This window comes from Bos grunniens, chromosome 14, assembly GCF_055505025.1.
Source record: "Bos grunniens cultivar Pamir isolate PY7600 chromosome 14, Bosgru_T2T1.0, whole genome shotgun sequence".
NCBI classification, from domain to species: Eukaryota; Metazoa; Chordata; class Mammalia; order Artiodactyla; family Bovidae; genus Bos; species Bos grunniens.
In genome coordinates this window covers 17735627-17752309 of record NC_141178.1, presented here as the reverse complement: position 1 = coordinate 17752309, position 16683 = coordinate 17735627, and the positions used below count along the sequence as shown (strand labels likewise).

Here is a 16683-nt window from a genome sequence, read left to right as displayed (position 1 = left end):
CGATGATGCCATCCACCCATCTCATCCTCTGTCGTCCGCTTCTTCTCCTGCCCCCTATCCCTCCCAGCATCAGAGTCTTTTCCAATGAGTCAACTCTTCGCATGAGGTGGCCAAAGTACTGGAGTTTCAGCTTTAGTATCATTCCTTCCAAAGAACACCCAGGACTGATCTCCTTTAGAATGGACTGGTTGGATCTCCTTGCAGTCCAAGGGACTCTCAAGAGTCTTTTCCAACACCACAGTTCAAAAACATCAATTCTTCGGCGGTCAGCTTTCTTCACAGTTCAACTCTCACATCCATACATGACCAATGGAAAAACCATAGCCTTGACTAGACGAACCTTTGTTGGCAAAGTAATGTCTCTGCTTTTGAATATGCTGTCTAGGTTGGTCATAACTTTCCTTCCAAGGAGTAAGCATCTTTTAATTTCATGGCTGCAGTCACCATCTGCAGTGATTTTGGAGCCCAAGAAAATAAAGTCTGACACTGTTTCCACTGTTTCCCCATCTATTTCCCATGAAGTGATGGGACCAGATGCCATGATCTTCGTTTTCTGAATGTTGGGCTTTAAACCAACTTTTTCACTCTCCTCTTTCATCAAGAGGCTTTTTGGTTCCTCTTCACTTTCTGCCATAAGGGTGGTGTCATCTGAGGTTATTGATATTTTTCCTGGTAATCTTGATTCCAGCTTGTGCTTCTTCCAGCCCAGCGTTTCTCATGATGTACTCTGCATAGAAGTTAAATAAGCAGTGTTACAATGTACAAGCTTGACATACTCCTTTTCCTATTTGGAACCAGTCTGTTGTTCCATGTCCAGTTCTAACTGTTGCTTCCTGACCTGCATACAGGTTTCTCAAGAGGCAGGTCAGGTGGTCTGATATTCCCATCTCTTTCAGAATTTTCCAGTTTATTGTGATCCACACAGTCAAAGGCTTTGGCATAGTCAATAAAGCAGAAATAGATGTTTTTCTGGAACTCTCTTGCTTTTTCCATGATTCAGCGGCTGTTGGCAATTTGATCTCTGGCTCCTCTGCCTTTTCTAAAACCAGCTTGAACATCTGGAAGTTCATGGTTCATGTATTGCTGAAGCCTGGCTTGGAGAATTTTGAGCATTACTTTCTTTCTGACCTACACCCCTGGGTGGGAAAAGGGCTTTTCAAACTGAAACATTCCTAGTTGATACCTTTTGAAACAGTTAATTGTTGTGAAACCCTTGTTTTTTTAACAGAAAGTTATCTTATCTCATTAAGCAAGTAAAAAGATACACTACATTTATCATAAGGTCAATATATTTGGTGAAAAGACCAAATATATTCCCCAGTGTGGAATGCACTAGAAAAATCAGAGGCAGATAGATTAAAGAGATTTAAATTGATGAGTAGAGAGTAGGTAAGTGGATAGTTAAAATACAGAATGTGAGGTCAAAGCATAAAACAGTGGATTGAACCACAACCAAAAAAAAAGAGAAAAAGAAAAGAAAAATAGTGGATTGATGGGTGATTGAAAGAGACGATATATAATACACTGTATTATTACATAAATTAGAATAATTTTTATATATTACAGAAATTAGGATAAATAAATAGCAATATAAACATTAAAACCATAGCAAGCTAAAAAACCAGCTTTGCCTCTATAGAAACAGAAGTGGTTTCTATTTATGATTATTACTGGACTTAACTGTCCTTTTAAACATGAAGAATATTTCTACAATCAATTATTCATAAGACAAACATATTCATTACACAAAACAAAAGCACCTGAGATACTTTTCAATAGTTAATTAAAATAAAATTGCGTTAAAAATAAAATGTATCCTGATAATGGTATGTCAGTTTTTTGTGCTTCTACTTCAACGTATAAACCTATCATTTAATAATGACATAAAATACAAATACATATGTAATATAAAAATTTTTTAGCTTATAATACCAGTTTTTATATGTATCTGCTATTTAGTTGATTTTGAAGAAGGAAAAGAAAAGCTTCTATACATCTTCAACTAATAGAAGTCATACAAAAAAAAAAAAAACCTTAAAATATTGGAACCAGTTGAGAAACCACAAGTATTCAAATGCAGGAAATCATGATTTTATAACATTTTAATGTGATCTACTCTTGGGAAACAAAGTTAACCAAACCCCATTTCTGTACAGGAAATATTCCAGCGTACAGTTGTAATACATCGTGGTGAAGGGGTACAGCTGCAGATTTTTCACCTGTAATGCCCCACTGGTATTCTGGCTTACTGCATTGTATCAAGACTGCCTTCCTGTCCGGAAAACCCTCTAAGTACAAACAAGACTCTAAGTCCAGATTTTATTTTCCCTTGGTATCAGAATATGGTAATTTAAGAGTCCTGAGAAATACTTTTTCAGCCTTTAAAAGGAAATGTGTAACATTCTTTTATTAGGATCTATGTTTGGGTTGGTTTTTCAAAAAACTTAACATATGACCCAGTTATCTTATCAATTTATCAAGCTACCAAGTTTCAAGCAAATGCAGGTGTGTAATATGACATCTTTCAATATAATATTTTCCACAAAGACAAATAATAAAAATATATTAAGAACTTCTGAGTCAAAACTAACTTGGACCAAGGGCAACTTTACTATTTTATGGTTTTCTTTTAATGAGGCTACGAACCATAAACTCACTATAGTGTTCTAGTCTCAGCTCTAATTGTTCAGGTATTTCACTCACTGGATGGAATAGTCAAATGTACATGGTCTATTGTAAAGAACAGTAATTGGGACTCTGACCTGAAAGTGAAGTTTCTCAGTCGTATCCGAGTCATTGCGACCCCATGGACTGTAGCCTACCGGGCTCCTTTGTCCATGAGATTTTCCAGGCAAGGGTACTGGAGTAGTTGCCATTTCCTTCTCCAGGGGATCTTCCCAACCCAGGGATAGACTGGGGACAGCAGGCCACTCATGAATGCCCACTAGAAAGAGTTGTTTCCAAGGTCCCTTAGGGCAACATATACAGGTAACAGGTTGCATACACTACCCAGGAGGCTCCTGTCTGCAGCCACTGCACACTGGGCCCCCATGGGGAAAAGAGCACAGTCAGCTTAATTGGCTGCAAAGAACAGAGAACCAAGAAACAGACTAGCTGGACTCAGGGGGACTTAATTCTAACCTAAATTCAGTTGCAAACTAGTTTTGTCACCTTGAGTTGAAGTAACATAACTAATCTGAGCCTCAATACTCTTACTGGTAACAAATTCGGAAGATGTGGAATAAGGAGGAATAAGGAATAAGACTACTCTAGCTCTTTAAAATTCTAAAGTATATATAAATACAGGACTTGATTTTTTACTTTACATTTTAGGAAGAGAGTTTATATTTTAAAGTGCATACTGTGTGCCAAGATTTTCATTATTTTATTCAATCTGAATGGTAATTAAGTTAGAAGAGTATACCCATTTTACAGATGAGGAAAATGAAGGGTTGAACAACTTGCTAAGGTTCTCAATCAAAAGCTACAGAGCTGGGAGTGTAGGATTCTAGAATCCAGGGAGCTCATTCACTTATTTACATTGATTCCCATATGTTAGTTACTTGGTTGTGTCACAGGTTTGAAAGCATGTAACCTGACAAATAAGCAATGCTTACAAACCAAATACTTGTACAGTGATACTCTGCTATAAGACTGTTTTTAAAACTAAAAGAGTTAAGAATACAGTAATTATTGATAATTGTTCTTAACAGCCCTTTGTAATAAGAAAAACTATAGTGCAGAGTGTGCTCACTCAGTCATGTCTGACTCTTTGCAACCTCATGAACTACAGGCCACCAGGCTCCTTTGTCCATGGGATTTTCTCAGCAAGAATACTGGAGTGGGTTGCCATTTCCTTTTCCAACAGACAGTAATCTTTAATAATTGGGAAGAAGCCAGTTGGGATCACAGAATAACTGAAAAAAAAAATACAAATAGTTTAGAACCAAAAGCAAGCCTGAAATGTCTTATGAAGGCTTGTCATCAAGTTAAATGTTTAGATCAAGAGGTCAACAAAACTGTTCTATAAAAGGCTAAACAGATGATGGCAAACACTGGAGGCTTTCTGCATGATACGTTCTGTGTGGCAACTACTTGACTGCCTACTGCAGCAGGTGGATCACAACAAACTGTGAAAAATTCTGAAAGAAATGGGAATAACAGACCACTTTACCTGCCTGTTGAGAAGCCTGTGCGTAGGTCAAGAAGCAAGAGTTAGAACCAGATATAGAACAACAGACTGGTTTAAAATTGGGAAAGGAGTAGGTCAAGGCTGTATACTGTCACCCTGCTTATTTAACTTATATGTAGAGTACATGTGAAATGTGGGGCTGGATGAATCACAAGCTGGGATCAAGATTTCCGGGAGAAGTATCAATAACTTCAGATACGCAGATGATACCACTCTAATGGCAGAAAGCAAAGAGGAACTAAAGAGCCTCTTGATGAAGGTGAAAGAGGAGAGTGAAAAAGTTGGCTTAAAACTCAAAATTCAAAAAACTAGTAGGATCCCATCACTTCATGGCAAATAGATGGGGAAAAAAAGGAAACACTGACAGACCTCCTTTTCTAGGGTTCCAAAATTATTGCAGACAGTGACTGCAGCCATGAAATTAAAAGACGCTTGCTCCTTGGAAGAAAAGCTATGACTAACCTAGACAGCATATTAAAAAGTAGAGACATTACTTTGCTGACAGAGATCTGTACATTCAAAATTATGGTTTTTCTGATAGTCATGTACGGATACCATAAAGAAAGATGAGCACCAAAGAATTGATGCTTTCAAACTGTGGTGCTGGAGAAGACTGTGGACAGCAAGGAGATCAAATCAGTCAATCCTAAAGGAAACCAACCCTGAATATTCATTGGAAGGACTGATGCTGAAGCGGAAACTCCAATACTTTGGCCACCTGATGTGAAGAGCGAACTCACTGGAAAAGACCCTGATGCTGGGAAAGATAGAAGGCAGAAGGAGAAGAGGATGAAAGAGGATGAGATGGTTGGATGGCATTGCTGCCTCTATGGTCATGAGTTTGAGCAAGCTCTGGGAATTGGTGATGGCAGGGAGTGCTGCAGTCCATGGGGCTGCAAAGAGTCAGGTATGACTTAGCAACTGAACAACAATACTGCAGTATGTAAACAATATCTAAATGAGTATGTCTGTGTTCCAATAAATTTTTATTTACAAAATCAGGTGGTAGGCTGCATTTGATGGGCAGGCTATGGTTTGTTGATTCCTTGATTAGATGAACAGTGTTGCCCTCATAGAGGCCCTTTAGAGTATACGTCTCTTAAGAAATACTCCTCCATAGGTCTATCACATTCCCACATATCTTAGAAAAAAGGCATTATCTTTGCTCAAGATCATCTTTTCAAGTTCACATGCATAGCAAACAGCTACAGAAGACAGAGACAGTGTCTCTCTACAAAGGGCAGGCATGCTAATGGGAGCATTTCAAAGGATTCAGTTTCCCAAAGTTCAGGGTTCCAATCTTGTAATGTAACCCACTATGTGTTTAAGTATCACCTGGCTCTCTTCATCACCCTTAAGGGAACAGAGGCTTGGAGAGCTGGCACATATGCAGACACACTGTTGTAGGTAATAAACTGTCCTTCACCTCTGATCCAGCACTCCCATATGTTCTACAAGCATCCAAGGGACTCTGGCAGGCTAAGCTGTTAACTTGCAAATGCGGTAGAGCTCAAACCCTTCACAATTTTGAGTATATTTATAGTTTATTTAGGGCTTCCCTGGTAGCTCAGCTGGTAAAGACTCCACCTGCAATACAGGGGACCCAGGTTCGATTCCTGGGTCGAGAAGATCCCCTAGAGAAGGGATTGACTACCCACTCTAGTATTTTTGGCTCAGACAGTAAAGAATCTGCCTGCAGTGTGGGAGACCTGGGTTCGATCCCTGGGTTGGGAAGATCTGGAGAAGGAACAGCTACCCACTCCAGTATTCTGACTTCAAGAATTCCATGGACAGAGGAGCCTGGCAGGCTACAGTCCATGGAGTTGCAAACAGTCAGCGACTTTTTGCGACTTTCAAAGGGCTGAATGACTTTCACTCACTTGTTCATATACTTTATTTAGTATACAGTTTCATATGTATCACACATATCATACATATATGTAAATGGATGTGTACAAGTGAGATTAATTAGCTTATAAGTATTCTTAATTTTAGAAAGGGCAGAGGAACTAGAGATCAAATTGCCAACATCTGCTGGATTGTCAAAAAAGCAAGAGAGTTCCAGAACAACATCTACTTCTGCTTTACTGACTATGCCAAAGCCTTTGACTCTGTGGATCACAATAAACTGTGGAAAATTCTGAAAGAGATGGAAATACCAGACCACCTGACCTGCCTCTTGAGAAACCTGTATGCAGGTCAGGAAGCAACAGTTAGAACTGGACATGGAACAACAGACTAGTTCCTATTTTCCAAAAAATAGAAAAAGGAGTACGTCAAAGCTGTATGTTGTCACCTTGCTTATTTAACTTATATGCAGAATGTATCATGAGAAACGCTGAGCTGGAAGAAGCACAAGCTGGAATCAAGATTGCCGGGAGAAATATCAATAATCTCAGATATGCAGATGATACCACCCTTATGGCATAAAGTGAAGAGGAACTAAAAAGCCTCTTGATGAAAGTGAAAGAGGAGAGTGAACAAGTTGGCTTAAAGCTCAACATTCAGAAAATGAAGATCATGGCATCTGGTCCCATCACTTCATGGCAAATAGATGGGGAAACAGTGGAAACAGTGGCTGACTTTATGTTTCTGGGCTTCAAAATCACTGTGGATGGTGATTGCAGCCATGAAATTAAAAGACGCTTACTCCTTAGAAGGAAAGTTATGACCAACCTAGACAGCATATTTGGAGGAGGCAATGGCACCCCACTCCAGTACTTTTACCTGGAAAATCCCATAGACAGAGGAGCCTGGTGGGCTGGAGTCCATGGGGTCGCTAGAGTCCGACACAACTGAGCGACTTCACTTTCACTTTTCACTTTCATGCATTGGAGAAGGAAATGGCAACCCACTCCAGTATTCTTGCCTGGAGAATCCCAGGGACGGGGAAGCCTGGTGGGCTGCCATCTATGGGGTCGCACAGAGTCGGACACGACTGAAGTGACTTAGCAGCAGCAGCAGACAGCATATTAAAAAGGAGAGACATTACTTTGCCAACAAAAGTCTGTCTAGTCAAGGCTATGGTTTTTCCAGTAGTCAAGTATGGATGTGAGAGTTGGACTATAAAGAAAGCTGAGCACCGAAGAATGGATGCTTTTGAACTGTGGTGTTGGAGAAGGCTCTTGAAAGTCCCTTGGACTGCAAGGAGATCCAACCAGTCCATCCTAAAGCAGATCAGTCCTGGGTGTTCACTGGAGGGACTGATGTTGAAGCTGACACTCCAATACTTTGGCCACCTGATGCAGAGAGCTGATTCATTGGAAAAGACCCTGATGCTGGGAGGGACTGGGGGCAGGATGAGAAGGGGACGACAGACAATGAGATGGCTGGATGTCATCACTGACACAATGGACATGAGTGTGGGTAAACTCCAGGAGTTGGTGATGGACAGGGAGGCCTGGTATGCTGTGGTTCATGGGGTCACAAAGAGTCGGACACGGCTGAGCGACTGAACTGAACTGATCGATTCTTAATTTATTCACCGAATATGTATTGTTTCTATGTTAAGGGCAAGCCAGGGATCAAATGGCCAGAAAGAGAGAGAGATGTGGTTCGTGACTTCACAGAACTTACAAACAAGTAATACATAAATAGTTAAGTACCGCTATTGCCAGAAATGATTTAAAGTATGATTAAGAAAAAAATTTTCACAGAATTACTCCATTCTTTGCTGGTAAATTTTAATCTATCTTTACAGTCCAAATTAATGTGGATTAACTATTTATCCATGGGAAAGTTTATCTTTTCAAAGCTTAAGTCCATAACTCCATGCTATCTTTTCACCAGATCTTTTATAGAACTGCTAATAAGTATTCAAGAGTGACTCGTGATTTTAACTCTGCATGGAGGTAGGATGGGAAGAATTATTTGTAGGCAGATAGCTGGAAGAAAAAAGAAGAAAAAGTATGAAGAATTTAAAAAACCAAGCCTGTATATAATCAAGCCCTGTGTAAAGGGAGGGCTGTACAATACAGTTTTCAAAACAGTAACCTTGGTTGAGCTCTGGTATTCTGGATTAAATGTCCTAAGGAAAGAAATCTCAATGTGGTGAAAATGAAATTCTGCACAAATTCCATTAACATTCCTAAAGAACTATGCTCCAATTCTGGCCCTTTCCTATCTCCTCAACCTAACCTCCTACTTTTATACCACATACCACCTTAGCTGTCATTAGTTTGTCTCCATCAGTGCTTCTTGAAATCTCATTCATCTTTCAAAACTTTTTGTCTTTTTTCTAGAGAAACAAAACAAAAAACTCTTCTCTAATAATCAAAGTTAGAAGTGATTTCTCTTCAGAATTCCCCAAAGACATATGACTTAAACTCTTCTTACTGGCACTTAACAACAGTACCTTTTCTTATAGTTATCTGTGTATATCTGTGTGTATACAACTCCAGCTTGTGTACCTATGTAAATCCCTAACTCTTCTGTGCAGGCTTAGGCTGTAAAGAATCTGCCTGCAATTTGGGAGACCTGGGTTCAATCCCTGGGTTCGGAAGTTCCCCTGGAGAAGGGATAGGCTACCCATTCTCGTATTCTTATCTGGAGAATTCAATGGACAGAGCCTGGCAGTCTACAGTCCATGGGGTAGCAAAGAGTCAGACATGAATGAGTGACTAACACTTTCACCAGCTTCTATACTCTGTTTAATCCTCTTAGCAGAAATATTACAAGGGTCTCCTTGTCTTCAGCCTGTTCATTCAGGAGGCTTCACAGATCTACCAAACCAATCATGACAACAGCATACAGAACCCAGACTACAACAAATATGCAGGCAGGGCCTTACTTTGGCAATTCCCTTTCAGGAGACAGTCTCAATACATTAAGCTAAGCTTACTCTATTTTTTTTTTTTTACTCTATTTCATTTAAAGTTTCACTCAGTCACAGTCAGCTTTCACTAAGTACTATGTTAGGCACTGGAGAGCAAAGATAAACATACAAATGCCCTCAAGAAGCCCAATGTGAAGGAAGGAGTCAGTAATAAAAACAGGCCCAAGGTGTCCTAAGGAAGGGCAACTTTCCCATCCTGGGTGGAGACAGAGTATACCACCTGGAGGTCAAGAAATGAACAATGTATAAAAGGTCACTATAAATATAAAAATAATAAAAATTCACATGTACACAAGATATATTTCATCTTTTCAGGATTCCATTTAAAGTCTTCTTTACCCTTCTCTACCAAAATATTATGACTGAATACAAAACACATATCATTAAATAAAATGTGAACTGTCATATTTCAAACATACACAAAATCTAGTTGACAAGAGATGACAGGTCATTGGCAGAAATCATTTTTAAAAAATGGGTAAGATTTGACTTGAAAATCATATAAACTTGAAAATCAGCAAGTATTAATTCTTCTTTTATCATTAGGTATACAGCTAAATTTTGTTCACAACACATAAGACTATTTGGAATTTCAAATATATGTTCAAATCTGATGCAGCAAAAATGAGCAAACTGTATAGCTCATGCTTGCAAATGGCCACCTCAAAACTACAGTCCCAAAGTGACATACATGCAAAAGGAAAGCAATCAGGCACACAGGTGATTTATACCCTTAGAAGGAAACATGAATGGCTTTGACACTGACTGTGATTCTTTCCTTATTTCATGTCATGTCAAATTTGCCTGAAATGACGACTTACAGTAGTAGTTCAGTGCCAATCACTCTTAACCTTATACTTTTCCGATTTACCATTAACAACAGCCACAGGGTGTTAGAAAATATGTCTATTTACATACCAACTGAACATACCAAACCACAGCTCTGTTCAGCTGGTTTGTTTTCAGGTTTCAGGTGGCTAAGGGAACAAAGAAGTCTCTCATAGTTATCTATAATTTTCTAAGTCTTGCAAAATCATCTCAGAAAATCTACAGAGAGGCAAATTTCCTGGGCTGGAATGACTGGCTCTTTCTTCATAAATCTGCAGATAGAATTTCTGGCTGTACTGACCACCGTTATTTGGTGGTGACCTATGTCCTGTTAAGCAAATCATCATGTAGAAAGAATGTAATGTGGAAAAGATGAGTTTGGGGAATGCTTTTTAGACAATTTAGTTACATTCACAACACATCATAGACTAGAATAAAAGCCACAGACACCTAATTTGTTGCTTAGGGGTACATCACAGACTTTATGGGACAAATTTTTCTCTTGAGATTCATGGAAAGAAAAAAAATGTAAAATAGAAAATGAACAAATAGTATGGGTGGGATTAAAAAGAAAAACAACAACAACCCAGCAACAAGCTGTGCCCACAAAACAGTTTTTCCATCCACACAGAATGACCAAGCACCTTCTTGGGTGTTCCCTACAGAATCCTCTTCCTCTGACCCTGCTGCCCAAGGGAAAAGAGTATTTTTGGAACACGTCACTCTCAAAAAAGTAAAAAACCACAAAGAACAAATTCTTTTATATTCCCCAATACAACCACTTCTTAAAAATTCAGTAACAATTAAAATAAATGGTAGTAATTTTAGAAATGTTTCCATATAAGATAAAGAACAGCTTACTTACAGGGTTAAATAGCGTAAACATTTCTGTCATATGTTATATAGTTAAACAATATTTTAAAGATTTTTATTTTCATTTGTAATTTTCAATATACAAATACTGCTAATTCCAAAGACCATCGGAATGATTTTACTCCTGAAGGAAAAACACAGGATTGCAGATTCTCTAAAAAGTACAATCTGGCACAGGTCTGAGGAACTGAGAGTTGGTCTGTATTTCCTTGAATGGAATGAACTATAATTTTTTCCCAACTATATATCCTCAACCACAGGACTGTATTGTACCTCAACTGAATATTATGGCCTAATAGTTTGATTTAAGTATCAAAAAAAAATTCTTTTGGCTAAAGGCCAAATTCAAAACATTTTGTGTGTGTGTGTGTAGTGGGGGGAGTACAACAACATATCTATTTCTGACTCTTGGCCTGCTTCTTTCTCCCTTTGGACCTCATCCCTGACAGACATCTGTATTTTGTAACTTTTCCTACATGCTGGCTCTGAAGATACTCTGAGTTTTGGCCTAATAATCCTTCTCTGTTTGAATTCATTAGTGTGAGAATCACAGGACTAGAAAGGACTTTGGGAGGTTATATAGACATCAACTTGCTCTGGACAAGACTAACTCCAAACGAGGAAGACAAATGATGTTTAAAGACTCGTAGACGAAATTTCAAGATTTCTCTCATCAACACTGCAGTGCTTTGCATGCTTCACTATTAGAAAATGTTTTATGATATAGTTTTCATTTTATAAAAATGTTACTTGGCAGACATCAGGACTTTCTATAAAATGAAGTACCATATAGCTTACATTTTTAGTCCATTAAAGGGATATTTAAGACTGAAATAAATTATTTGTTGGACTCCAATGGACCATAACTGGGACAGAGGAGGTACCTAGCTTATGTGACACTGACATCATTTACTGATAGTACTACAAATGCTATAGATGTTTTCATTCAATTTGGTCTTTATATTTAATCTATCTTGCTGCTGATTAGCCACTTCAGTCGTGTCTGACTCTGTGCAACATCATGGATTAAAGCCCAGTAGGTTCCTCTGTCCATGCAGATTCTCCAGGCAAGAATACTGGAGTGGGTTGTCATGCCCTCCTCCAGGGGATCTTCCTGACCCAAGGATTGAATCCGGGTCTTCCACATTGCAGGCGGATTCTTTAGCATCTGAGCCACCAGGGAAGTCCTAATCTATCTTATCTACTTCTTAATGTAAATAAGAATTAATATTTTCTTAATATATATAAGAATTAATTTTTTCTGTAAAAATTCTTCCTAAAACGAGTTCAACTAGGTCATTTATTAGCTATATGATTTCTCTATTTGCAGTAGCTTAGATGGTAAATAATCTGCCTGTAAAGCGGGAGACTCACGTTCAGTCCCTGGATCGAGAAGATCCCCTGGAGAAGGAATGACAACTCACTCCAGTATTTCTTGCCTGGAGAATTCCATGGACAGAGGAGACTGGTGGGATATAGTCCATGGGGTCGCAAAGAGCTGGACACAATGGAGCAACTACCAAAACACTTATCTATTAAACTATAATGATGATAACAGAATGCACAAAATTTGGGGAAGGACAAATGAAAGAATGTAGGAAAACTGCCAAGCAAAATTTCTGGCACATAGAAATTGCTCAGTAAATGAAAGCTGCCTCTTCCCTCTTAGTGAAAAATAAATCACTGATTTTAATTTCTGTGCATTGAGGACCTTGCTGACAAACTGCACAAATCAATGAATGCTAAAACCAATGTGTAAAAGGAGAACTTGATGATGATGACCTGATCCATGTAAATACTGCTCAGAGTGAAATAAGCAGATGTCATGTGCCTCCCATTGATATAACAGGAAGACTACCGTGTCACTTTGGAAGCTTTCTTTACAAGAAGGAAAAAAGCAACTAAAATCTAATCAAGCTTCCATAACAACTACTTACTAGATTACAGAAAATATGGAGGATAGAGGGTAATGTTAAACAACATTATAAGGATAAAGTGAGCCAGAATATAGGAAATTCTATAGGTCAAATGATCTAATTTCTTCATCAGTTAAATGACATAGGGGAGAAAAAGGAGATAGCGGACTGTTACAGACTAAAAGAGAGTTAAGAACCGTATTAATCAAGTGTACGTGTGGACCTCAGTGTGCTCCTGACTGAAACAAACCAACTCTAAAAGAGTACTTTTGAGACAATAGGAAGAATTAAATATAGACTATTATATGATAGTAAGGAATTTTTGTTCATTTTGTGGGCTGTAATAAAGATATTAAACTTACGTTTAAAAATATTTACTTGTTGGCAATGCTTGTATATATGTGTGTGTATTCAGTCACTCAGTCAAGTCCAATTTTTTGCAACCCTATGGACCATAGCCCGTCATGCTCCTCTGTCCATGGTATTTTCCCGGCAAGAATAATGGAGTGGGTTGCCACTTTTTCCTCCAGTTATCCTCCAGATCCAGGGATTGAACCCACGTCTCTAAGTCTCCTGCACTGCAGGTGGCTCTTTACCCCTGAGCCACTGGGGAAGCCATAGCAATGTTTACTGAACTATTAATGGGTGAAATAAAAGGATGTCTGGGACTTCCTTTGGAATACTCTAGAAAAACAATGAGGATTAACAAAAAGTGGTAAGAGGAACAGATGTAACAAGGGTAACAGGACATCAATAATTACTAAAGATGTGTGAAAGACACACAGAGTTTGTTATACTAGTCTCTTTACTTTTGCGTATGAAAATTTTTCATGATGAAAACTTGGAACTTTTTTCAAGGGAAATCATCAGATTTTTTTCCCCCTCACCTAAAACTTACATAATAATAGATGTCTTTGTTAGGAATAATATTGTATCAATCAAGAAAAATTTACATATTGCTTGAAACTTCCTTCAATATCAGTTTAAGAATCATTTTAGAAGGCAGAACTCATAAAACAAGTAATTCCCATGAAACCATGTACATATCTCAGAAAAGGCCATATTTGTACTCAATCCAAAAAAAGAAAAAGAAAAGGGGAGAAAAAGAGTTAAAAAAGCGCCATCGTCAGAGAAGATATTTGCAAATTACGTATCTGACAAGAGGGTAATACCTAAAATACAATATACAAAAAACTCATACCACTTAATAGCAAAAAAAAAAAAAAAATCTGATTAAAAAGTGGGCAGAAAGTCTAAGTAGGCATTTTTTTCCAAAGAAGGCAAACAGAGGGCCAATAGGCAAATGACAAGGTACTCAGCATTACTAATCGTCAGGGAAAAGCAAATAGAGGTTATTATAAAAAAGATAAGAAACAGCAAGTATTGTTAAGAAAAGAGAACCCCTGGGCACTGCTGGTGGGAAAGCAAATCGGTCTAGCCACTATGGAAAATAGTGTGGAGGTTCCTTAAAAAATTAAAAACAGAAATTACCATATGATTCAGCAATTCCATTTCTAAGCATTTTATCTGAAGAAAATTAAAAGACTAACAAAAAGATACATGCACTCCCACATTCACTGCAACAATATTTATAATAGCCAAGAAATGGAAACAACTTAAGTGTCCATCGATAGATGAAAAGATGAAGAAAATGTGGCGTCTATATACACAGTTGAATATTATTCAGCTTTACTACATAAGAAGGAAACCTTGCCATTTGTGACAACATGAGTATCCCTGGTGCTAAATGAAATAAGTTGGACAGAGAAATATAAACACTGTATGACCTCACTTATATGTGGAAGCCCAAAATCCAAAACACAAAACCAAATACACAGATACAGAGAATAGACTGGCAGCTGTCAGAGGCGGGGGCGGAGGGGTGGGGGAAAATGAGTGAAAGGGAAAGTGAAAGTGAAGCTGCTCGGTCCTGTCCCACTCTTTGCAACCCTCTGGACTGCAGCCTATCAAGCGCCTCAGTTCATGGAATTTTCCAGGCAAGAGTACTGGAGTGGGTTGCCATTTCCTTCTCCACGGGATCTTCCCCACCCAGGGATCGAACCCAGGTCTCCCACATTGGGGGCAGACACCTTACTGTCTGAGCAACCAGGGAAGTCCTGGGGAAATAAATGAGTGAAGGGGGTCAAAAGTTACAAACTTCCAGTTACAAAATAAGTCATATGGATGTAATGTATAGCAGGGTGACTATAACTGATACTGTATTGTATAGCTGAAAGTTGCTAAGAAAGGAGATCTTAGTTCTTATCACAAGAAAAAAAATTTATAACTGTCTGGTGACAGATGTTGACCAGACATTTTGGGGAACATTTTGCAAAATATATATAAGTATCTAATCATTATGTTGTATGCATGCCTGCATGCTCAGTTATGTCTGATTCTTTGCGACCCCATGGACTGCATCCTACCAAGCTCCTCTATCCATGGGATTTTTCCAGGCAAGAATACCAGACCAGGTTTCCATTTCCTCCTCCAGGGGATCTTCCTGACCCAGGGATCAAACCTGTATCTCCTGCACTGATAGGTAGATTCTTTACCACTGAGCCATCTGGGAAACCGCATTATGTTGTATACCTGAAACTAATGTTATCTATAAATTATACCTCAATTAAAAAATGCCATCACCAATAGATACTATCAAATGATAAATTTTAGTGTATGCAATATATACTTGAGAAATTGCCTGATCAACTGAGGTTCTTTATCCTATCACTAAATGACAGAACTGACTTTAGTGATTTGGCTATTTTATTGGTCTACGCTGGTATATCAATGATATGGTATGTTATGAAGGTCTACTTTATACTTGATGGTAAAGTATCTAGTGGCGATTTTCAACATAGTATATAAATTTTAAAGAGATGAAGGTAATACTTGTGGGAAAAAAGTAGGGTTATATATCTAGATGGAGCCAAATATACAGTAGAAAATTATAAGAAACCTAATTCTTCAAGAATATGCTAAAATACACTACAATAATCATTGAGATTACATCAAAGTTAAGCTTTGGATTTTCTTAATGTGCTCAACAGAACATTTTTCAAACGATAAAAAATTCAATAATCAGAGGACTCATTTTTTTAAGACAAATTTTTAATGACATATGAAGCTTGCTGAAATCTGAAAACTTGCTGCTTCACACACACTTAGCTAAAGAGAAAAAGATATTGGTCAATGTTTGGAAATGACTTTTCCTCATGGAGTAAAAAAGAGATGTCACAATAGGGGAGTAAAAATATGGGTAAGATTAATGAAATCATTGTTAACTTTCAAAGAATGGTTCAAAGTTGGCTTATACAGCAAATACATTTCTAAGGCTAAATATTTTCCAATCAACAAATGTAAGATAAAACTGTGAATGCAACTTTATATATATATTTCAAGATCACTGCACTGAAATGAAGTTTTGAGAGTTGTGTTAAGAAAACTGGTTGTAGTGAAAATGAGTCCTTTGAGAATCCTGGTTCAGTTTATAAATAGCAAGACCCACAAAAGTAAAGAACAACTATATTGTTGTCTTGTCACTGAAAAAGGCCTTTGATGATTATTATTTAGAGGCTGTCCCCTTGCACACTGGAAAAGCAACCACTCTAGTCCAATATATAAGAACTATTATCAAGAAAAAAACACTTATCAAAATTCCTTGTAATAGAAGGCTAAAACTGATATATTTCTTGGCTGCTTTGGAAGCATTCTGAGCATCCCTCTCAGTGATTCATTATTATATGGATGATAAAGCAGTGAAAAAAGAACTGCCATCTGCAGTGACTTATTAAGTCTAGGCTTTTAAAACATTGCGACACCAAGATAGAGAAAACTGTCTGACAGATACTTTGGTTTCAGTTTTATAAAATGTAAGAGGATCTCTCTCAGTAACTAGTTGTACAGGTAATGAAACAGACAGAATATCCTTTTATAATAATAGTAAAACTAATAAAAATGCACTGTAGAGTGGAATATAGAATTTGGTTACAAAGTAAGAGTTAATTTCAAGAGTCTGTGTTTGAAGGAGGCTGCTTTGG

General features: G+C 37.9%; 1 protein-coding gene and 1 non-coding gene across 32 annotated transcripts in view; both read right to left on the bottom strand.

Moving 5' to 3' along the window:
- Window positions 1-16683, bottom strand: part of VPS13B (vacuolar protein sorting 13 homolog B) — an 805974-nt gene that overhangs the window by 124964 nt on the left and 664327 nt on the right. The window contains exon 41 of one of the 31 annotated variants that reach the window (XM_086336107.1): window positions 3760-3917. The exons of the other annotated variants lie outside the window; for them this stretch is intronic. Coding sequence (XP_086192233.1) covers window positions 3879-3917 — 39 coding nt within the window. The 3' untranslated portion in view covers window positions 3760-3878. Of the gene's footprint in view, window positions 1-3759; window positions 3918-16683 lie in introns of those variants that run through there. 31 annotated transcript variants of the gene reach the window in all.
- Window positions 2953-3087, bottom strand: LOC147359112 (small nucleolar RNA SNORA70). The gene has a single exon (XR_015141362.1). It is a non-coding gene; the product is annotated as a small nucleolar RNA SNORA70 (small nucleolar RNA).